Raw genomic sequence first — 25,016 nt, 5'->3', positions numbered from 1 at the left:
TATGCAAAATTGTGTTTTTAATTAAATTTAAAAAAAACCCCACAAAATTAAAAGTGTTTATATAACAAATGTTGGCAGAAGGAAAAACAAAACCTAATCATGCGTCCTATGATCCAATGCATACACATTTGCTGTTCACATCACATTAGAGCTTCGGTCAGATATATATCAGGGATACTGCTTGACATATACTGTGCCTCCAAAGGAAGACCCCAATGTATGCTAATGTATAGGCATTTAGTGGCATAGGTCACTATAGACTGCTAAAAAAAACCATACAGCGCAATATGCATTATTTTTGCAGGATGCCTCTGCATAGGAAAGTGTAGTCTACTAGCCTTCTCTATACATAAAAAGAAGAGGTATACGACCATAAACTGGCCCAATGGAGGGGAAAGGACACGGTTGGCCTCCATTGGATGAACCCAGCCCTATTTGGCACATACTAGTATGCTAGGAACTTCTGCTGTATATGCCAAAATTGAAAACCCCAATGTAATAAGAACATGATGCTTTATTGGAAATTTGCTTGGTGTTTGGTCCACAGAGAAACACTTTAGATATGTTCTGATCAGCGGCACAGCACACCCAAGCATGACTGTGTTCATGTCCTGATCACTGGTCTGTGAAATACCGACTTTCCTTCATAAACAACAGGTCACGTTGATGAGCAACCTCTGCGTTTGGTGTTAGAAAGCCCTCGAGTTCACATGCCACCTTTGTGCCAAATCCGAGCCCACACTGTTCCGCTGCACACCAGCACTGACAGCTCTTTATACAGTGCCTGGCGCATCAATGACCAACACATGCACAGACCGCTTATGTGGGCTCTGTGCATTTATTCATATGCACTACTTTTCCCAGAAGAGGAATGAAATATTTGAATATTCCCTTTTTGTTATGAGCCTTCATGGTTTCCAGCAATTGACGGACAGATTTAGCAATGTACAGGGCTCCAGTACTAACAAATCTTCCCCAGTGGTAAGGATACAGTAATAGTCAAGGTCCAGTATTTAAAAAATAATTGTCACATGAGTGGTTCCCAACATTTTACCCCTGAACACCCCCAGAGATCCCCATCTCTGATAATGTAATGTATTTTTTGTGCAGTGCTCTACTATTTTCCGACCGAGAGGTGTTCACTGGGTTGTCACGCATCTATGAGCAGTCATCTCCAACAATGACGGCTCGGGTAGCTGCTAGATTCTGGGGAATCCCTAACCAGCTTCTAGGAAAGCCAGCATGAAAACCACTGACCTAGATGATGCCAGAGGTGAATCTCTCAAAAGTCACAGATCCTGTGTTTACTCAGACTACTCTAGAGCGCCAGAAGACTGAGCATGGGTAACAAATGACGAGATTCCTCTGATTAAAATAGAAGTGCCCTGTGTGTTAAAGGGATTATCCTGCCTTTAAAAAGAAAAAATGATGGCCTATCCTCTATATAGGCCATCAGCATTTGATTGGTAGGGGTTTTCCACTCGGGCTCCCTGCCACGAGCTGATGGAAGGGACCACAAGTGCCGCAGCTTCTTGAGTATTTACATCTGAGCACAAACTAAATGAGACAAATCTGTATTCCATAAAATGGCTGCTATAAACAATACGGCATTCTGAGTATGAACGCAGTAAAGGCCCATTTACACGGAGCGATGATCGCTCAGACGACAGTTTGAGTGACAGCTTTGAGCGATTATTTTGCATAAACTATTAACTCAGCTACTTAATAGCAATTTAGTGTGAAGCTGAAGCCTTAGCTGAATGCAGTTAACAGCCGAGGGCTCTTATCTGCTTTCAGATCCTTTGTTCTCCGATGGGAAACAAATGCTATCAGCACTCCCCGTGGAGAACTGCTGATAAGGCTGAAGGACGATTTTTAGGTTGTCCTGAATTTAACGATCAGCTAGCAGTGCACGAAATGTGCACGATGGACGCAACTATTATCGCTCAAACGATCGCTTTTTAGCGATTTTTGAGCGATCATCACTCCATGTAAATGGCTCAAATGTAAACACTGAAGAGGCTGCGGTGGTCGCAAGGACCCTTCAAATCAACCAATTGGTTGGACATCCCTAGCGGCAGATCGCCACCCATCAAATATTGATAATCGGTCCTGAGGATAGATTTTTGAAAGCTGAATAACCCCTTTAACACTTTAATTGGGTGGGGGGGGGGGGGGGGGGAGTTATTGTAAATGACCTGGAGACTTCATATTATGTACTGGTTGATAAAATCTTTCAGCTGACTCTTTGGCCCCATTGGCCACGCCTTTTTATGGACAAGTTGGAAAAAAAAAGGTCTGAATGTGTCAGTAAATCACTTCCTATGTAGCAGACAGGAGTTTCTATACACAACATACTACAGGCATACCAGAAACATAACATTGAGCTATCCACACCTGATGTTCAATGGAGAGGCTCGTGCTGGTACAGGTAAAGAGCAGGAAAGGAGATATAGTACTGTGTCTAACTATAGAGAGGCTACTAGACAGCCAATCAGTGCATGCAATTCAGTTATACAGGGGTTTTACAAGTGAAATATCCATACTGACCTAATCCCTTCTTCCCAGTGCATCTCCTACACCAGTGGTCCCCAACTCCAGTCTTCAGGGACCCCCAACAGACCATGTATTCAGGATCTCCTATAGTAAGAACACCTGTGGCAATGTCTGAGGCACCGATGATAATTACATCACCTGTGCAACACTGAGGAAATCCTGAAAACATGACCTGTTGGTGATCCCTGAGGACTGGAGTTGGGGAACACTGTCCTACACCACATACACCCTAATGCACTTCATAACTGTATATACATAAAGCTGTATGAGCTTGTATCTATTACCCTGTTTGGTATAAAAGATAGCTGGATCATTGTATAGAACAAGAACTGCTACCTCTACTGTCCCTCCTATTTCCACATAGATAGTAAGTTCTTGCAAGCAGAACCCCAATCCCTATTGTTCAAACTGTTTATTAGTTTAATACTATCCATGGACCCTCTAAAGTGCTGCCGAATACACTGGCACGATATACACATTATCAGATCTTTCAAAACATCTGTTTTTATGAGACTCAATTATCCTTTTAGACAAACAGGGTTACAGATTTGCAATACTGATGCACTGTGGCCATAATATGTCCATGTAACGCTTTACAAAAACACTAGCGTGAGGCTAACCATGTTAACGATCCCGCAGGGTGCCCTCCTCTCCCAAATGTTAACCTTACATTTTAATGACAACAACATGTATTTTAATCCATGTATACATATACAGTATATTTATTTTAGCACTTCATTATTTGCCCGATAACCTCAGGGTTTGACAAAGCTTTGGCAGATACAAAATATGGCAAATGTTTGTAAGGTTTTAAAAAAAAACAAGCAGAACAAAAAACTGTGGTCCAAGTTTACATTGCATAAAAATTCAACCTCCCATGTACTAAGCAAATGCGTAGATAGTGAAGGAACTATGTGGAATAAATGGCTACACGTAATATGATAAAATGTAACAAATGCATTTTCTAAGTCGCCATGCAGTATTTTACAATATGTTTCCTTAACAAACTGCAGACTCCCCCTATTCCCCAGAGCACCTTACAAAGTGTACTGACCTGATCGGCTCCTACAGCTGGCAAAACATACAAAGTTTCTTCGATTCCCCCAGTGTAACATTATTGAGATGCTTGGAATGTAAACACATTAATGGCTGCAACTGATGTTTTCATGATGTGTTGGTTTCTTGTAGTGTTAAAGGGGTATTTCCATCTTAGCGTTTGATGGCGGAGATGTGAAACCGTGGGTGTTTCCGGACCAGCTTGGCAGGTGATACAGAAACCGTTAAGGTGGCGGCAGCTTTTTCTGTAACTCCCATTGAAGTGAACAAGAGTTATGGAAATAGCACAGCATAGTGCGCTATACTGTTTAAGTAACTCCTGTGTTACAAAACCAGTGCAGCCCACAGATCTGAAACACCCATTCCTTTCAATGGAAATTCCAGAAAAATATAAGGCTACCACCTCAACTGTTTCCGTAACACCCAGCAAGGTGGTCAGGAAACACTGATGGCCGGGATGGGAAAGCATGAAACACTGAGCCGGGACAACCCCTCTAAGGAGAAGAAGTAATAACTACCATATTACAATGATTTGGATATCCACTTTCTATTGGCAACGTGACATACTTTGCTATATATACAGCATGTCAGTAAGGTTGGCTTCACATCACTGTTCTTTCATCCATTAGTAACGGATCTTTTTTTTTTTTGCTAAACTGAAGCTAGTACAAGGTTTTAAAAAAAAAAAAAAAAAAAAAGGCAATTCCATCCAGTTTCTGTTTTTTTGGGATGGGGAAAGAAGCCCTGTAGGTCACGAGGAAACGGAAATAAAATACATATCATTGGAGATTTGACTTGATCAGTTTTTTCAGTTTTTCTTCTCTTAAGACAGAACAGGAAAGCAAAACATTGATGTGAAGCCAACCTAAGCAGGAAATCATTTACTATCTGTACCTGTATATATCTTATATTCAAATGATAATGCGAGGATTAAATAAATTTCTAAATATCAAAAATCAATACAATGTGAATGAAAAGGTAAAATGGAAAAACAGGCAATAGGTAACAAAGTAGCACAACATTGTTTTCACGACTGAATTATTAAACTCTGTCTCCCTCTAGAGGGTGAACTTTGCAAAGACTTCAAAAGAGTCGGGTGATGAACATACAGGCATTACCTTTTAAAATTCAGAGTTCTACAGTTCTATGTACATGTCATGGTGCATTAATACGGAGAAAGACAACAATGTACAAAAAATCTGGCATTACTGGAATTACCCTAAAAATGTACTAAGATCTGCATATAAGTATTGCACGCAGTCTTCACAAGGCTTTAGTATACAGGACCAAGAAGTGTGAAATAGACAATGACTTTACAGGAGGCGTGCTACAGAAATGGTGAGAAAATCATCATAGCTGAGCCTCACACTGCCGGCTCTCTGGGTATCCTTCTCTCGAAATGCTTCCGTCATGCTCTGCAGCTGGGTACAAATCTGAATAAATCGGTCAAGCTGGAGGCCTGGGTTTGCAGTTCTTACAGAATGGCGGGCCATAATTTGGAGGATAAATTGCGGACTGACGTTATATCCCATCTGAGAGAGAGCTGTGGAAACAACAAGAAGCGTGATGACAAGCTGAAACGCGAATAATAAAGGAACTGAAGACCGAAGCCTTCATCTTCATAGAATCATCACCAATTAGTGTGTTTTACAGAACAATTAGTGATTTATGCTGAGCCAGCATGTGATTCAGCGATTGGAACTAACAGCACAAGAAGACATACAGATAAAAGCAGAGAGATTTAAGACCGGCGTTACAGTCCGGTACGCCTCTCCATCTATAGGGCGCATCTCAGACAGTCCCTGCACATACGAACAAATCTATGGCAGCTGCGTCAATTTCAGGTATAATTTAAACTAGTTTAGGCCATAAATCAAGCATAAATGTGTCAGTCCGGGGTGGCCACTACTACTCTTGACATGCATGCCTTTTTTTCAGAAAGCGTAGATGACACAAGGTTGTAAAATTTATATGCAAGCTAGCCATGTGCCGAAATTTGACATTTTTATGCTTGTTTTTACTTGATAAATCTCCCCCAAGATTTCTAGTAACTAGCAAACGTGATATCTTGTGTAGGGAGTTAAAGTCCTTTCAACTCAGCCTGATGTGTCAAGCACCAATCCACAAGCGTGTTGATTAGCACTTGCTTACTTTCTCATTTTACAAGGGCTGAAGATCTATAGATGGGTTGTACCTCTCCCCATTCTCACGGGTAGATGTACAAGTGATCATCGAGTATTTTTCACAAGCATTTTCTCATTCGTCAACTGATCATTGTGCCTTTTGTACAGCCCGACGATCAAGTAAAGAATGGTTTGTGCCCGATATCCATGTAAAAGGGCTTCTAGAAGCGTTGTATAACGCACTTGCAGATTTCCAGTAGTTTACCCATGTATAATAAACCAGAGAATGTAGTTTGCTTTTCCTGTTCCTGGCCCGGCGTATCCATGGTGATGCCCAATGAAGGTTAGGGCACGGACAATGCGCTGCATCCTCCTCTATTATGCAGACATGTGCTTGCTCAGCAGCTTCTGACATCTCAAAGAGATTACTAGCAATATGACAATGCAAACTTCTCTGAAAAGTATCACAGTGTCACCATCACCACAACCACGCTCAGATCTGTACTCAGAAAGGCTCACTGGTAAAATATATATAGAGGGTTTACCTTGATGCAGCTCTCCCTGGCTGATGCTGCCAGATCGATCACGATCAAATTGCTGGAACATGTTCTTCCACTGCTGAAGGTATGTCCAGAGAGCCGAAAACCCAAACAGATCAATCCGGCCTGAGTGACTCCTATCAAACATGTCTGCAAAGAAAAAGTACAGCTCAGTATACACAAACTACTGAAAGTAAAATAAGATACCATATGTTCAGGAACTAATCAAATAAAAAAAAGGACACAGCCCTTTTCCCCCAAAACAACACCTATCCAAAAAATAAGCCCTAGCATAATTTTTAAGGATGCTCAAAACATAATCCCTACTCACAGTTCAGAAAAAAGTCAAATTTAAATAGTGTCCAGGCAAATATACATGTACAAAAGTAAAATCAATTGGCAATAGAATGCAGCAAGACAGAGAGACCCTTCACCAAGAAAAGCAGACATCCCCAAAGCACTCAAAAGACCCCATGAGACCCAAAACAATAAGGATTGGCAAGTGCCGGTCTCTCATACACAGATTGGGTATTCCCACTGGCGTCACTCCACTCCCATGCTCATTATATTAGAGTGTTGTGGCTGCTTCCAGTCACCAGGGGGAGCCAACCGCTACACTTGGCTGCAGTGAAACACGGTAGAGAGCTGCTGGCATGCCAAGGGACCTGACATCACGTAACGCGCCTGTGACAGGAGGGACGCCAGTAGGACTACCCCATCTAGGTGTGAGAGCCCGGCACTTTCAATCCTTCTTGTTTTTAATATCGGTAAATGTAGATGGAAAAAGGAAATAAGAGAATACAAGAAATTCATGATGGAATTCAGGAGAGTTATGATGAGGTTCCAGAATGTGATGACATGACTAGATTTGAATAAATGTTGATTTTTTTTGGTTCAGGAATAAATGTAGATTGTTGTTCAGGGAAAAATAAGACATCCCCTGAAAATAAGCCCTAACCCACTCCCTGATCCCACTGAAAATAATCCCACTGAAAATAAGCCCTAACCCACTCTTTTCTTATTTTTGGAGTATCAATTCAAAAATCACAGAAGAGGGATATATCAAAACAAAAAAAAGTCACAGGCTGAGGCCGTACTTACTGATCCGGAATACAAGGGCAGGTATAGACACCCCATTCCTCAGCGCGCTAGGAGGCAGATTGCTATATGGAGGAGCATTACACAGGTACAAAATAAACAACCACTCACACACCTGCCATATATTAGAGGATGTGGCTGCTTAGTATAAGGTCTGTTTAGACCTGCTGATTTGTCGTTTGAACGCGCCAATGTTGAAAGAGTTGGCTCGAGAGGCCTGTTTAAACAGCAGATACATGGTTGGCTCGTTCAAACAAGAAATCATTCAGTGCTTCACATTTAATGTATAAGTGAACGACAAAGATCGGCATTTAACTGAATGATTAGTGAACGAGCCAACGATCATTTGTATGCCTACAGAAAATAAACGATGAACGAAAAGCGAGTGATTTATCGTTCGATGGTTGGCTGCGTTTACACTGAACGGCTATGGTTCATTTTCGCTCGTTTGAACAATAATTGTACTCTGTAAAAGGGGCTTTATACCTGCACATAGATAAAACATACTAAGGGTGCCAGGCCAAACAATAAGTGTAGTGCACCATGCAGGCTTACAACCTCTTAATGATGCTCCAGGCGATAATCATATGGGACTGACACACTGTGTCCTTATCTACGTGCAAGTATGATACTAAGCAGCCCCCCCCAATATACGGAAAATATGGGAGTGGTTGTTCATCAGTATTTTGCACCTGTGTAATGCTCCTCCGTATAGCCATCTACCTGTCTGCATGCCTCATAATGCCCGAGGAGGAGGGGGTGCATGGCTGATAGTGAGCAGGACTGCTGAACATCAGGCGTAGCCCGACTAGTCTAAGAAGATGGGCAGTAAGTGAGGCCTGGCCACTCCTGGGAGGACAGCGTGTTGGGTATAAATAAAGCATGTGAGTTTTGTTCTCTATAGGCGGCTGGAAAGAGCAAATTGGTCATAGTTGGGGAAATCGGAGAGAGCCTGGTCCCTTCCCTTAAGAGCGATGGTGTAGTAGGGATGAAGAGCCATAAAGGGTGGCGTTTGTAAGCACACGGGGAATGGAGTGATGAGGCTGGGGGGCGGATGTGGAGAGGCAGGGAAGTCAGATGGGGATGTGTATCTCAGATTCCTCTTCTCCAAAGCCAAGTAACCCAAGTTGCTTGTTGAAGTAGGCTCAGCAGATCAGGGTGGTAGCAGGCACATGGCAGAGGTCAGGAAGTTATGACCTTTTTTTATAGTGGAAGAGGAGGAAGATAAGGAGTATTGCAGAAGGTAAAGGTGGAAGATAAGAAAAGTAACCAAGGGTCTTGCTAGAATATGAGGGCCCTCTATGACTAAACCGGATAAAGATTCATGTTTCACTGTCACCTTTGGACAATTAGATGCATTAAACTTTCAGCACTTTTTTCTAATTGAAAAGAGGTCTTGTAGTCCAAAAAATGCAGTACATTAAAAAGTAGTTTAACTCTTCACCAATCATTAGTTTTATTTATATACAACCAGAGAACCCTTCAGTGACTTTCTTAGGCCCAACGTCCATGGGCAGATTTGATTTGTGGAACCCGCGAGGGACATCTGCAAATCAAGCCACCCGTAGGGATGCATTAATATCTGCAAAACAATTTAAAGCATGCGGATGCGATTTTCCCAGCGTGCAGATCACAGGCACGAGAAGAAATGGCAGCGTGCTCCATTTTTCTGTGGATCCTGCAGGATAGCTTCCATTGAAGTCAATGGAAGCCATCCGATCTGCGGCCCGTCCACAGCGGTAACTGATCCGCAGGAAAGAAGATTTTTTAAAAATGGCACTGCATATGCCTCCGGCACTTCGCCGATGCATCCGCCATGCTGAAGGAAGAAGATCAGGTCCATGTCTGTGGGCACGCCTGGATTCTGCTGCAGGATTCAGCAGTGGACATTGGGCCATAAAGGGGTATTATGGTCATACTACTGAAATAGTGAGAAGTAGTATATAGAACTACCCATACAGGACAAATTGGTGTTTCCATCCCTAGTTCACATTTTATGTTAAGACATAGAAACTTACTTAACATCATGATACAGGTTTCATCATTAAATGCCGACCAATTGCAGTTGACCAGGGCTTGTTTCAGCTCTTTTAAAGTTATGTAGCCACTTCTATCAGAGTCAACGCTTTGGAACCAGGTATAAGCTTCTGGATCTACTCCTGGAGGCACACTCCCTGTGTGAGGAACAGAAGATAAAAGTTTATGCCTTGTGTAATGAAAAGGTTACAACATGTTCCAATATACTTCCTATATTTAAGAGCTCTTCTCATCATTTAGCAGGAACCTTCATTACTTACTTCTAGTGGATGAAAGTCTCTCGGTCCTATGATGGACACACACGTGCACGGCTCATTACAGAAACAGTAAGGCCTCACGTCCACTTGAAAAATACAATCCGCGCAGAATCTGCCGCGGATTTCCGTGGCGGATTTGCTTTAAAAGGTTATTTTTTTTACATGCAGATATCCGCACACATTGCTATTAATGTGATAGCAATGTTGCCGATCCACGAGGAATCCGCTGCAGAATGGAGCATGCCACGTTTTTTCTCCCGCGCATGGAAAACGCAATTCTTTTAAAATGATTCCCTATGGGCAAAATCCGCTGCGGAATCCGCAATTCCATTTAGCTAGTGGACATGAGGCCTTAATGTGAGCAGTGACATAAATGATGACTTCGATCCACTCAATACATTAGATTAAACCCCGTTAGGTGGCAGCGTCCTACTTATAGGAGAATCACTATTCATGTCTTTGCACGTTTCATCATATTTTCCTGGATCGGAAATCGTTTTTTCAAAATAATAAAAAATTGCCACTTAACGGGTTTTTAATGATTAGTGTTGTTAGATGTAGAGAAAATGGGGCAAAATGGGGCACTTTGCGGAGCAGTGTCATTGGATTAGCTGCACATATGGAGTTGAAAACTTCACACGCTTTTGATGTCACACGTCCGGTAGCATCAAATTGAATTGCGTATTTCAATCTTACCAGAAGGTGCTTGCCCATATTGTCCTTGCTGAGGAGCACCATACGGATTGCTTCTGGGTGCTCCATAAGGTCCACCTGGAGCATGGCCACCATAAGGCCCTCCCGGACCCCCTGGTGCAGAAGCACCTGGTATTTGCTGTCCATAGCCACTATTAGACAGCGGAGGTCCATACGGTGCTCCAGGTGCAGGTCCACCATATGTAGGCTGACCAGGATGACCACCTCCTCCATACTGCTGACCTGCATAATAGCTTCCAGGAGGTGCACCAGGAGTTTGTCCTGCAGAGGCATAACCCTGAAAGCAAGGAGACAGGTGATCAAACCAGTTTGTGTTATGACAACAATGAGTGCGGCTTCCAGAATAATCACAATGAAGTAGGCTTCTTATACAAGCACAGACTTGAAGAGCAACATTGCACAAGTTCCTACCAGTTGCATCCATAAGAAACTGGCTCACTTCTGCAAGCATGCATTTTATACAATCATTTTTCAGAAAAGGTTTAGCAAAATGTGTTTGCACAAGCTAGTCTGCTATTTTTTTCATATCTGCATATAATTAAGATGGGGAATTGAGCCAAAAGCTGCGGCTGCTCACAAACAACAGAACAACAATACCTCCCGGCGGAGGCATGAGCATATGGCACCATCAAGAAGTATTGTTTAATGAAAATTTCAATTAGACACCATAGAAACTGTGTGTACATATAGTTCTAGAAACATTACATTAGAATAGTCTTAATAACAGGAAAAACATTTTGTTGGAAAAGTGCTCATCTCAACAACTATACAGCGATCAGCCAGAACAGTAAAGCCAAGAGAATTGAGTAGGTCTTGTTACAATGGCGCCTACCAAGACATGGGATATAGAAGGCTGCAAATGATCCGTCAGTTGTTAAAGTTGATGTGTTGGAAGCAGGAAAAATGGGCAAACGTAAGGATCTGAGGGACTTTAACGAGGAGCAAATTGTACTGGCTAGACAACTGGGTCACGGCATCTCCGAAACTGCAGATTTATCTGGTATATCTGTGGCTAGAACCTACCAGGAGTGGGCAGAGTAAGGGCAAGCAGAGAATCAGCAACAGGGTCATGGGTGCCCGAGGGGAGCAAAGGCATCTGGTCTCATCCCAAGCCCGTGGAGGCAATGTGCTTCCAGCAAGCCTGATGTCCTGCCCTTTATGAGGAGGTTACTTTGCACTCTTGTCCTCCACATTCCCCAGATCTCAATTTGATTGGGCATCTGTGGGATTTGCTGGAAAACCAAGTCAGATCCATACAGGCTCTACCATGCAACCTACACAAATTATAGGGGTTGCCCCACTAAATTAATTTATGAGTATCCAACCTGTGGGGGACCGACCACTGGGATCCCCTCCGATCAGGAGAATGAGGGTTCAAAGTGTCCTGGAATGAATGATGGTCACAGCTGGGCACTACTGTTCCATTTCATTTGGAGAAAGCTGAGCCCTTGTACTTGGCTGCCACACAGTGATCGTGCTCGGGTGACCATCATTCCTGGACGACCTCCGTTCTCCTGATCACAGGGGATCCCAGTGGTTGGACACCCACAGATCAGCTACTTATTCCCTATCCTGTAGGCAAGGGGAGAAGTTAATTTTAGGAGTTCACGTCTTGGTGCCAGATACCACAAGACATTGCATTCAAATGAGGGAAAGTGAACAACAATCGTTCGGTCTACAATCGGGCCAACGACGAACGAGAATCGTGCACTTTTCGTTTGGCTTCAGTTTCAGCAACATTAAAAATCATTGTTCACTTGTCACTGCGTGTAAATACTTCTCCTTCAGTGTCTCACATAGGGATGTACAAATGGGAAGGGGGAACAAGCCCACAGTAGCGCCACCTATTGGATAGCGGCATTCCTGCAAGTCAATCTCAGACTCTTTAGACAAGCCTTATAACAATAACTGGGAATTGAAAACCAAACCAGAATCCATACACAGACAGCTGTTTCAGGGTGATTTTCCTCACCAGTGTGCAGTAAGTTTCTGGCTTGGCTAGTGAGAGGCCTGTGACGTGGGTCGGGAGGGGTATTGCTTTTCCTTAACCCCTTAAGTTTGCGGCCCTTTATTTTTTTTCCCATTTTTGTTTTTCCCTCCTCCCTTTTAAAGCATCATAACTCTTTTATTCAACCATCACCGTAGATGTAGGAGGTCTTTTTTTTGCGTGATGAGTTGTATTTTTTAATGGTACTATTTAATGTACTATATAATGTACTGAAAAACGTAAGAAATTCTAAGTGGAGTGAATGGGAAAAAAAACGAACTTCCCCCATCATTGGTAGAGTTTTCTTTGTACGGCGTACAAACTACTACAATAATGACATGATAATATTATTCTATGGGGCAATATGATTACTACGATACCAAATTTATAGTTTTTTTTTGCTGTACTATATTTTTTTCCAAAGATATTACCGTATATACTCGAGTATTAGCCGACCCGAGTATAAGCAGAGTCAATAGGTTTTACCACACACACACAAAAAAAAAAAAACTGGTAAAACTTATTGACTCGAGTATAAGCCTAGCTATACTCGAGTATATACTAGGTTAAAAAAAAACGCAATACTCACCTCCCAGCTGCCATCTGTGTCCCCGGCGCAATGGTCTCCCCGGCGGTCCGGCAAACTGATTGAGACTTCTCCCCGCTGTCATCTCCCTGCTTGGTTTTGAATTCCCCCACCGCCAGCGCTGCGTAACTAAGTGCAGTCATTGGATCGAGTGCTAGCCAATCACAGCCGGCGCTCGATAAACCAATCACAGCCAGTGATGTCATTCACTTAATGGCTGTGAATGGTTCGTGTTCGATCCAATCACAGGGCTAACTTACACAGCGCTGACGGTGGGGGAATGCAAAGCTGAGCAAGGAGATGACAGCAGGGAGAATTCTCAAGCAGCTTGCCGCACCGCCAGGGACACAGACGCGGGCTTGGAGGTGAGTATTGCAGTTTTTATTTACCTCACTCGATTATAAGCCGAGGGGGGCTTTTTTTCAGCATAGAAACATGTGCTGAACAACTCGGCTTATACTCGAGTATATACGGTAATTATTATTTACCATGTGCAGTAAATAATGTGTTACTTTCATAGATCACTTTTACAGATGAGGCGATACCAAATTTTTTTCGTTTTATTATTTAGGTTCTAAATATGGCAAAAGAGGGGGGTTTAAAACTTTTATTACCTTTCGTTTTTTTTTAATAATTAACAAAACTTTTTAAAACAAAATTTTTATACTTTTTTTTTTAGTCCTTAAAGGGGACAAGAACCTGCGATGGTTTGATCGCTCCTGTGGTATGATGTGATGCCATAGCATTACATTGTCCGCGATCTCACAGGCAATCTATCAAGCCATGCCACAGTGCGGGACCCCTGAACATCTACCTGGGTATTTAATTGCTGCGGTCAGAAATGATGGTGGAATTTAAAGGGTATATACCTCCGAAGAGCGGCACGGGTGCTGGCTGTGAGAAACAACTGGAACCCGCATTGTATGAAGCGGGATTGACCTGCGATCTCCCTCCATACATACCCTGAACCTGCAGGATGTAAATGTACGTCCTGTAGCATCAAGGGGTTCAGCAGAGCACCTAGAAGTTGTGTGAGGAGACTTATAAGGACATTGCACATTTCCCAGTTGAGCATCAAATAGGAAGATGGAGCAATACCCCTGCAGCGCCACCTAGTAATGTGGACCACCGAACGAGAAGTGAACCGATGATCTGCCCATCTAAACAGGTCACACAAGTTAGCGGTGACGACACTCCCTTGTTCAGACAAGAATCAGTTAGTGTAAAAGGGGCATTACTAGAATTAACTACAATCTACACCAACGTAGGTACACAACCAGCTAAAGGATGTGCCAAGTGTAATGAGAGGGATGCGCTTCCTAGACTAGTTCCACATGGGCAATTACGATTTTGGTGCGAGAAAGTCGCGGCAAAATCGTGTCTTTTTCTTGCGACTTCTGAGCGTCACTGTTTCTCGCAAAAGCGTTGCTGCTGCTCGTGTTTTCTCACGCGCTTTTTTCGTGAAAGTCAATAGGACGTTGTTGCATTGCGATGCGGTAAAAAGGAGGCTCCATAAGGAAACATGGGAGGTAAAAAAAAAACTGGAGATCGCAGAAAGATATAGCAGGGCGTGATTTTTTGCTCTTGCAACATCGCATGAGTGAAAACATCACAGATGGGCAGGAAACCATTGTAAATCATCATAATCTGCTTTTTTACTGACTCTCACAGCAAGCGAAAAATCACACGTTTTTTTTCTCGCCCGTGTGATACCATCCTTAACCCTTTCCAATCCACTGTCTGACATCTGAAGACATTATGATTTAAGGCTGTATAGCTCCGATGTTGGAAGACGTCCATCGGGGTTCTCTTACTGTATATTGCCAGCCTCTCTGCTGTCGGAGCCTATCCAACACGTCACCTCATGCAGTACTGGCTTTAGCCAGCAGATAGCGCTGTTGTATAATTGCAGAAAAAGAGTAAGCCCCCTAGGAAAACCGGGATACAAATTGGAATGGAAGGGGTTAATAGGATTTGGTGCATTTACCTCCCGCACAGCTTGGATTACCTCCAGCATATCAAATACTGCTTTCGGTAAATGTCCTATCTGGCATTCTATGCATTGTGTCCTGTGGTTTTCAGCAGTTTCGCCCCCACAAGGTCCGGGTGAGTGGAGACTGTGGTGCAGCTAGTCCTCTCTGTGCCTCCAACACAAGTCCCCCTATTCTCTTGACAGGTGGGGGTTCCAGCAAGCGAATGAATGGAACAGAGCAGTAAATACAGAACAGCTGCTATGAAGTGTGTGGCGTTAGGAGTGCAGACCAGCAGCACTGTGATGTAGCCACCGAGGAGGCTGGAGGAGCGCCGCCACACTGCTGCCCACCCAACAGGCTGATACTGATCCCAAGGGCAGTCCTTCCATTTTATAACCCTGGATAACCGCTGCCAGCCAACGGCATGTGAGCTCCCTTTTGTGGGCGACTTCCACCCTCTGCTAGGTCGGCACGGGGAGGACAATACACACGCGTGTGCCCAGCTGTCTGTGTGTTGTGTGCGGGGGACGCATGTGCAGCTTTAAAATTCCTATTCTAGATTTGGGGTATTTTAGACAAACTCTATATTCCTTCTGTGTTGGCATATACGGTGCAGACGGTGCACTGCAGGGGATATAGGCACTGACTCAGAGATTCGTTACCACGTTCCTTTATTCTCAACCCTCATCATCGGATGGTCCTCTTACGCGGGTCCTGTTCTCGGCGTGACGTAACGGGCGCTGGCTGACGCCTCAACCGCAGCTGGTTTCATTTTACAGGGGCCAAGAATGGAACAATGTGAGGCGTCGGTCACACGAACACAAATCTCATGTGACGCTCACAACTCCCGTTACTATGAGGCACACATGAGCGATGCTGTGGGGTAAAGCTAAACAATTAAATAAAATCACTTTGTCCTATTTTTCGGACCCCTCGGAGGGCGCCGCCTGCTGTTTTCAATGGGTCATCAAGCACATTGCCTGCCGTGTGACGTACCCACGAGTGCGATGCCAGTCTTATCATTGAGAACAATAGGAGATGCTTACCGATCCTCCACCGCCCGTGAAACAAGCGGCGGAGGATCGCAACTTCACAGAAGTGATGCGAGGCGTGGAAACCGCCTCACAGGTAAAAGGCAGGTTGAGCTTCTCGTCCCGCTATCACGCTGGCCTGTGTGACTGTACCCGCGTGGGGCGGATGTCTGATAGAAGGGACACGGACCCCTCCAGGGCAGACAATTACCCCCAATGTTGATCCAGAGGAAGGAAAAAAAAACTAATGAGCGAGAAGACAATTTTCCTCATTCTAGAGGGGAAAATAGTTCCTTGCGCCCTCCCAGGTGCCGCTGTACATGCGCCAGTGCCTGGAGGAACGCTAAGGCTGATAATTGGGGCGTGTGATAGGGCAGAAGGCTTCTGCGCCAACCGGTCTATTAAATGGCCGCCGGTGGCATGACCTGTCTGCCGTCACCTTCCCGCTTGTTCGGACCTGCGTTCTGGAAGATAAGTCCAAGAGGGCGGTGTGGTCCGCTACTCCACCAGCGGCCATGTGTAGCGGTGGTCCTGGAGAGGTGAGGAGACAATGGCAGCATCATTGGGCAGAGGCCATTACTAAGCCCCCACATCCTCTGATATAGACTCTCCTATAGAAGCTGCCCCTTTCCACACGTCTGCCACAGGCCCACCTCTCCTAGCGCTCCCAGGTCAGGCCGCCGCGCCCCATACACACACCCTGCCCCACCCAGCTCCGTGCCGCTCGGGCGGGGCCCGCTCACCTGGCCGTACGGATAGCTCGCCATGACCGCTCCCGGTGCGCCGCCCGACAACCGCAGTCCTGCTGTCAAAGTTCGGATAGGAAGTGACAGAATCAGCACATCACGGCGGCCAGTAACTGTAGTAACCGTCCAGTCACAGGAGCGCACTACCCGCTCGCTCTTCTGTCTCCTATCTAAGCGCCATTTTCCAGGGTTAGCTTCCATAGGAAATCTACAACAAACTGGTCTTCATAAAAATGGCGCCGCCCGACCTTCACTGTAAATGTGAAGGCGACGTCTCTTTACGTACCCGCGCTCTCTAGTGGTGGGATTTGGGAGGCCAACGTAAAGCGCAGAGGATTGTGGGTAGAGAGCGGAAGTGCTGGTCGGCCGCCTCCTCACACGTGTCCGGCAGCAGGATGGTGCGCAAGCTGAAGTACCACGAGCAGAAGCTGCTGAAGAAGGTAGACTTCATCAACTGGGAGGTGAGCAACAGGGCAGAGCTGAAGGTGCTAAACCGGTACCGCGTGCAGCGGCGGGAGGACTACACCGTCTACAACAAGCTGAGCCGTAACATCCGGGAGCTGGCGCGGAAGATCAAGGACCTGGACGAGAAGGACCCGTTCCGCGTGCAGAGCACGGCCCGGCTGCTGGAGAAGCTGTACTCCATGGGCCTCACCCCCACCCGCCAGAACCTGCAGCTGTGCGAGGACGTCAGCGCCTCGTCCTTCTGCCGCCGGCGCCTGTCCACAGTCATGGTGCGGCTGCGGATGGCGCAGGAGCAGAGGGTCGCCGTCACCCTCATTGAGCAGGGGCATGTCCGCGTGGGGCCCGAGCTGGTCACCGACCCCGCCCTCCTGGTCACCAGGAACATGGAGGACTTTGTCACGTGGGTGGACTCGTCCAAGATCAGGAAGCACGTGAAGACCTACAGCCAGGAGTGGGATGACTTTGACCAGGTGGCGTAGTGGGAGACTGCTGGGACTGTCGCCTTCCAGGACTCTGCGCGGCCCTTCCAGGACTCTGCGCGGCCCTTCCAGGACTCTGCGCGGCCCTTCCAGGACTCTGCGCGGCCCTTCCAGGACTCTGCGCGGCCCTTCCAGGACTCTGCGCGGCCCTTCCAGGACTCTGCGCGGCCCTTCCAGGACTCTGCGCGGCCCTTCCAGGACTCTGCGCGGCCCTTCCAGGACTCTGCGCGGCCCTTCCAGGACTCTGCGCGGCCCTTCCAGGACTCTGCGCGGCCCTTCCAGGACTCTGCGCGGCCCTTCCAGGACTCTGCGCGGCCCTTCCAGGACTCTGCGCGGCCCTTCCAGGACTCTGCGCGGCCCTTCCAGGACTCTGCGCGGCCCTTCCAGGACTCTGCGCACCGAGATGTAATAAAGGGGTTATTTGCTGTTTTTTGGTACAGTGCACCGTAGTTTGATCACCTGTGTCCATAGCAACCAGTGTGCGTGTTGTGTGCCGCCCATTAACGGGCTTGTACCGGAATTATCCTCAGGCTATGGGGGTCTTGCTGCAGAGAATAGGGTCACCCGTTGTGACATCACTAGCTGAGCATGTTGGCACCTCAGGACCCCTGTTCTTAGGATCAGCTGTCAGACCCCCACATTCAGCAAGTAATCCACTACACTGGGGGTGGGGAATAACTTGTAATTCAGGTACAACCCCTTTAATGTAAGTGAATGCATTTATCTTTTGAACGGGTTTTAGACTGAGTCCTCTGGGACTGTTGACCTATCCTCCAGGATAGATGGTTGTCGGGGGTCCGCGACTTGGAATCCTCACTGATTCCCAGCAACGCTGAAAGCAGATGGCATGATTAGCACTAGTGGTGCAGTTGGGTACTGCAGGCACAACTGCTATCCAGTGGAGCTGTGCCTGCACTACCCAACTGCAATGCTGACAGCGGGCCGGGAATCGACTCCTCATCGGAGATCCCAAGTTGTGGACCTCACGATTAATGATTGGTGACCTATCCTGAGGAAAACCCCTTTAACTTCCCCCCCCCCCCCCCCCCATCCCTACCCCAAATAGAAGCCGTGTAACTTACTGGAGTGGTGGTTCAGCCCTGATTTTCTGGCCTTGTTGTAAATGGGTAATCTAGGCTTCTCTTGCAGAGTCCATGGGATGTCATTGATAATGTCCCATTTTCAGGTCTCCTATTGGCTATTGTCATGCAGGTTATACCAGGTGACTGCTGCTGTAAAGGTACATGGGGGCCACAGGTCAGCAAGAGGGCATTATCACTAAAAAAAAATATTACAAACTGCCATCAATGTGTGTTTCCTTCAATCAGAAAGGGTCCTCAACAGCGGGGTCTGCTGCCTGATCCTCCTGTCTGCTGGAGCGGCGGGGTACCGGACCATACAGTGACTCACAACAGAGCTGCTGCTATTACATTGAATTGGGAGAGGGCTGTGCACCAGCTGGTCTGTGGGGGGCCTGGGTGTGGGACCCCCTCTAATCTGTTATGGATGGATGATCCTTGCTGTAGATCATCAATAGACTAGCACTAGAAAATCCCTTTACAATGGGACTGGGGCCCCATATAATAGAGGCGCTACCACTGCAGGCACCCCAGCATTGTGCATAGGTCTATCATTGGTATAGCTAAGGCTGCTCTCACACGGGCTACAGGATGGTGCGATTTGTAGCGCTGTAGCATCACCGGAAAGTCCCATGTCTGTGTGAGGCCCATGGTTTCCTATGGGTTCCTTCACATTAGCCAATGTTGTGATAAAATAAATCCCGTCCTGCTCTATCTTTCTGCGATGCCTCTTTTTTGGTGCCCATGTTTTCTATGAGGCCTTGTTTATTGCAGCGCAGGAACTTGTGATTTTCGTGCAATGCAATACATCTTTAACATTAAATATTCCTTTTTCACCATAAAATCGCAGGTAGGAGCGATGCGAGATTTTTCACAAGAAAAAGCATCACTGACGCTACAAAATCGTGTACAAAACTGCGGTATCACATTGATTCTGTAGCGGCGATATCACTGTCGCCCTTGTGAAAGCATATTGCCGCTAGAAAATCACAGCAATATTGCAACTTTGTAGCACTCTTTTGCTGGGATTTTTGTGGGTGTTTGAAATATTAGCCCTACCCTGAAAATAAACCCTGCCTACATTAGAAAAAAAAACCAAAAACCCTGCATCACCTAAGATGCGCTATCCGCTGCGCCGCACGTCTACTGAAGCTGACGCACTTGTCTGTAGTTTTTTAGCCAGCTTTTCCTGGTGAGAGAATTCAAAAATCCCACCTCCAGGAAGCACTGGCTCTGATTGGCTTATCCGCGGTGCTCGAGAACTAAACGCTGCAGTGCTGGATGAGCCAATCATAGCCATTCAATGTGATGGTGGTGATTGGCTTATTGAGTGCTGCAGTGATTGGCTGAGCAGAAGTGCCTGTTAGGTGTGGTATTATCGGGGCTTTTTTAATGTAGCTAGGGCTTATTTTTGGGACAAACTGAATTTCATACTGGAAACTTTGCACTGCACAAAAACCGCACTTGAAATGCGACAAAGGAAGGCTCTATAGGGGAACATGGGCTACAAAGCATCACAAATTGCAACTCTACAGAGCATGTTGTGATTTGATTTATTTATTTTTTTTCTCCCCTCACATTGTAGCAGCCTACAAAGCATCGCTAATGTGAAGGGACCCATTGGAAAGCATGGGCTTCACATTCAGTCGATCTGTAGCTCTGACGCATCGCGATAAAATAACGTAATTTTGTCGACCGCTTGAAACCGCCCTAAAGCAGACCCCCGCTCTACAATGGTCAAGGTCCACCGTTACTGCTGTAACTTTGCACCAGTGTATTAATAGCCTTTTAGTTGTTGGTGCTTTTTTTTTGAAAATCACTTGATATTTGTGCGTTGCGAGACACCCAAAGCTGGCATGAACATGAACCCTATTCTTTAGAATGGGGTCATCTATGTAAGCGGTTTTCTTTTCCCCTGCATCGTACGGCCAGAAAAGAATCGCCGCATGCCCTATCTTGCGCCGTTCCCTCTGAACACCTCGCCCATTGTTTCCAATGGGGCCTAGAAAAGCATTGCAGGGCATTTGAGTTGCGCAGGAGTGTGATGCGATTGGGAAGCGCTTGCCGATCCTCCGGCATGGATGACGGCTGTACCAGAGGATTGCTACTTTACTGCAGTGATGTTTGGGGATCCGCGGGGGTGTTGCACATTGACGAGTGTGATATCTGGCCGAGGTTCACTGCACAATATCGCATTCACTCTTACAATTAGCCTATGGGTGTATTCACACATCACTGATTTGCTGCAGATTTTGATGAATGTAGATATAACGGGCAGCGCCTCACGATGTGGTTAAAGTGTGCTGTGAAAAAATGGGCCGCGCCCGGTGTAAACAGACCGCTGACGGGCTGCTGCAGCGTTGATCCTAGTTTGCCCGTAAGACACTGGTTGCCTTCCACTTCACCTCTGCTCGCTGTTGGTGCCCTTTAATGACCGGGAGAGCGGCTGGGATATGTCTGAGGTACGGGAGACAGGAGGGGAATAAAAAGTTACAAAGAATCGCTTGCTCTGCGTGAGTGCTGGAAGAGATGGGGTCAAAGTAACAGAACTGTGCAGTGAGGGAGTCAGTGCCACAACAAACCTCACAAATGGAAGGTGACCTCTCACAATCTAATAAACAGTGGTCCCGGTGTCTTGCCTGATCTGTATTCCACTCTTGGTAGTACAATAGGACGATCCAAATAGTACAGTCGGTGCAACGCATTTCGGAGGTCTTTACAGCATACCTGCCTCCTTTTTCAAGCATAATAGGTAAGGCACCTTCTACATGGGCTGACAGTTGGGTAAACAACTGAGTGCTGACGTCAGCGCTCATGCAGAGCATTTACACTGGCAGACTTCACCACTGAATCACGGGCTTCTCGCTCAGCGCTTCACCTTCTATCACAGTGCTGAGCAGGGAGTGTTTGTAGAACGACAAGCCCGCGATCCAGCAATGCTTTTTAGGCTGTCTTTTTCAGTCAGCTTAAAAACTTGTGAACAAAAAGTGAGCGATTTTTGTGCATTTACAATGAACAATTATCGCTCAAATTCGTTTATTTGAACACATTTTGAGTGCTAATTGTCCCGTGTCAATGGTGGTGGTGGTCTGCACAATTTGTTTTTGAGCTAAAGCCAGAAGTAGGAGTCCTTCATTTATATTTCACCTTCCTTTTGAGTCTACTGCTGCCTATGGCTCAAAAAAATATCCAACTGCCACAGAAAAAACGTGCATGAAATCACACTTAGGGCTTTTTCACAGGAGCATATATCTGCCGCCGTCTTCACGGCCAGCTGATATATGCTATGATCTAATGGATCGGATTCCAATGCATCAGATCCCATAGCCATATTGCCGTGGTGTAAAAGCACCCGGCTGGCCAATATAGTTCAGAGCGCTTTTATACCAGGCCGGAAAGATAGTCCTGGAACTATTTTTTTGACCGGAATACGTCGGCTGCTGCATGGGCTCCTATGGGAGCCTAACGACAGCTGCTGGAGCTGAGGGGGAGTTTAGCAGTGTGGCTGCTAAACTCGCACCCCTCTGGCTATTTGCAATGGAAGAGGGCCACCCCATCCCATTGCTGGCTGCAGACAAGGGGTGGGAACTTGGCTCCGCCCTCTCCCATTGCAAACAGCCAGAGGGAAGGAGAGAGAGGAGGTGATCAAGGAAGGGGAAGACAGCTAAGCTGTCTGTACACCCAACAGCATTGCGGCCTCAGCGTATATGTGTCGGGGCTGTGCTGTCTGAACGGGCGCACAAACGTTAGAATTGTGCGCCCGTTAACTCGTTACGGCGTCGGCGGGTGCACGTAAAAACGCATATGACCATGTGCAAGGGCCCTTGCACATGGCCAAAACGCTGTGACCCCATTTATTAGTGATGCATCCTCAGGATGGGTCATCAATAGTTGATCAGCAGGGGTATAGCTCCCATTAACTACAATGGGAGTGAAGTCTTGTATTATACTAATGGCTCCTTTAACTGCACGTCAAGCCCCATCAAGTGCAAGGTAAGCTCCATCAAATTTTTTTTTTTTTCAAATGCATCTTTTTAAAAAAAAATCGGGTGAATCCAATTACCCATTAATCTCTACACATTAGTACATCCATAAACATAATATACATAAAACATATTAACCCACCCAAACAATGCAATTAATCAAAACCATATTTAAGCAAATCCTAATCTTCTTCCCCATCTCTTTAGCCCCTCTCAAAAACATCTTAAATGGAAAAAATATACATTCCGACCTGCAAAAAAGAAGGGCCAGGAAGTAAAGTAACGAATGACTGCAGGAAAAAACTTTTTTTTAACTAGTTGGGATTGAGTGTTCATGGCAAGAATCTGCATGAAGTCTATCAGTGAGAGGTTTGTTTGCAGCTGTAATCACTGGTTTGGGTGTGTCGCTGATATTGCTGAAGAAAGTCATGTGGGTGTAGTTAGAGATCACAACAGGACTGAGATTCTGATAGAGTAACACAAAAACGTGCCGTTTCCTTGTCCGGTCTTGGCCATGCCAATAACTGAATGCCAGTGCTCTTCTTGATGTCATATTTTTTAGGGTATACGCATATATAGCGGACATTTTCCACATGTATTTCCGCAATGTAATCACATGACTTTATTGTGGATTTTGGTGTGGATTTTCGTTGCTAGTTGCACTCATGAAATTTGCTATGGAATTCTGCCCCTTTTTTGCATGACTAGAATCCACTGCAGATCTCTTCCCCTCTGAATGAGGTTTGCTAAAACCCATTCACTTACATTGTGCTTTGTTGCAGAATTTTGTTGTGCAAAAGGCATGTGTGAATAAAAAAAATAATACCTGCTAATTTTTTTTTTTTTTACTGGCATTTTTTTGGGTGAAAAAGTGCCAGGAAAGGATAAACATAACTTTACATCTGGATGCGGGGTATTTAACGCAACAGGACGTAAACTTATGTCATGTGGATGGCATGGAATCTAAGCTGAGCTGGTGCCATCCCGCAGAAGGAGGTGGCTGTTACTGATCGCTGGCCTTCTGCTGCAACAGCGGGGATACAGAAGAACAGTGATCCCCGCTGTTAACCCCCTACATGCTGCGATCTATGTAGATCGCGACATGTAAAGCACTCACATTGGGATTGTGCTCCATTTGTGATACCATTAGACCCCTGCAATGTAATCGCGGAGGGCTGATGGATTGCCATGGCAACAGAATGCCAGTAACTGGTGTCCCATATTGCCTATGATCACTATTGTAAGTGATAAGTCTTGCAATGTCTTAGCAGAGCTGTTATGTTTCGAGTTCCCTACAAGGATGTAACAAAAGTAATTAAAAAAGGCACCAGTAAAAACTTCAGCTCGTCATGTGAAAATCAAGCCCCGACAGAGCTCCATCCATGGAAAGATAAAAAGATTATGGGACTTTGAATGCAGTGATGTAGAAACTATGTTAAGAATTGACATGTCTATTTTTTCCCCCTGAGGCTTATTATAAAAGCTCTGCCATATGAACTACAGCATGAATTCCCATTAGATTCAATGGGACATAAAACGGACGCAGATGTCGGCATTAATAAAGCTTTATGTGAGCAGGGCCAAAAGGTCGTCTTGATGTTTTAACGCCTCAGTGCTGATGGGGAGGTTCTACTGCCATCATGTGGTAACTTGCTTTGTTGCAGCCATTTGTAAAGCCTCACTCATACGGAGCACCACACAACTCAATCCCTCTGAACTCTTATTTCCCAACAGCTATGACATTTTTAGAATTGTTGGTAAAGGATGTGCAGCCTTCAAGCCATAGACACATAATTGATGCACAAATGTTTTTTTCAGTTCTCTTTCTAGAAAAGTGTTGGTAAGTTGTGGCAGTCTAACCCGGTATGGTTAGGTGACTGCACTATACTACACTATACGGTGTGGTGAAAAAGTGCACACGACCGCACTAATAGTTACTGTTGGGCTGGCATTCCACTCACCCAGCCTGTAGCTCCGGTCTGGTGGCAGTGCAGAGTCTGTGACCTCTAACCTGTGCCACAACCCCTGCATTTACGTGCAGATGCCAAGGTCAGCAGGCATTGACTCACCTGCTGCCACCACTGGATCCGGTCTTACCCTATTTTTTGCTAAGATACACTGTAGGCTCTTATAGACTCCTACGCGAGATGGAAAAAAAAGAGAGAAGGAGGGAGTTTAGCTGCCTCCAATGCTGGGAAAAGCTTATAGGTGCCTCTATTTAACTATTATAAGTCATTCCGAGGATTTCTGCAGACTGAGGGATTTCTGCGCTGCAGCATTTATTTTTATTTTTTGCTGATATGCCGC

At 45.7% G+C, this 25,016-nt stretch overlaps 2 protein-coding genes across 2 annotated transcripts; one reads left to right on the top strand and one right to left on the bottom strand.

The window, feature by feature from the left end:
• Positions 1–3,248: 3,248 nt before the first annotated feature.
• On the bottom strand, positions 3,249–16,851 carry PEF1 (penta-EF-hand domain containing 1). The gene is made up of 5 exons (XM_066575042.1): positions 16,701–16,851; positions 10,363–10,657; positions 9,391–9,546; positions 6,281–6,424; positions 3,249–5,155 (listed from the first exon to the last, which is right to left on the bottom strand). The coding sequence occupies exons 1-5, from the start codon at positions 16,722–16,724 to the stop codon at positions 4,926–4,928; spliced, it is 849 nt and encodes a 282-aa protein (XP_066431139.1). The 5' UTR covers positions 16,725–16,851; the 3' UTR covers positions 3,249–4,925.
• Positions 16,852–17,025: 174 nt separating this feature from the next.
• Positions 17,026–18,089, top strand: IMP3 (IMP U3 small nucleolar ribonucleoprotein 3). Its single transcript, XM_066575044.1, has one exon. It carries the CDS (start codon positions 17,099–17,101, stop codon positions 17,645–17,647), a length of 549 nt encoding a protein of 182 aa, XP_066431141.1. The 5' UTR covers positions 17,026–17,098; the 3' UTR covers positions 17,648–18,089.
• The last annotated feature ends 6,927 nt before the right edge of the window (positions 18,090–25,016 follow it).

Source organism: Eleutherodactylus coqui, chromosome 1 (assembly GCF_035609145.1).
Source record: "Eleutherodactylus coqui strain aEleCoq1 chromosome 1, aEleCoq1.hap1, whole genome shotgun sequence".
In the NCBI taxonomy this organism is placed as follows: Eukaryota; Metazoa; Chordata; class Amphibia; order Anura; family Eleutherodactylidae; genus Eleutherodactylus; species Eleutherodactylus coqui.
The sequence above is the reverse complement of the archived record's forward strand: the minus strand, read 5'-3'. Positions and strand labels throughout refer to the sequence as shown.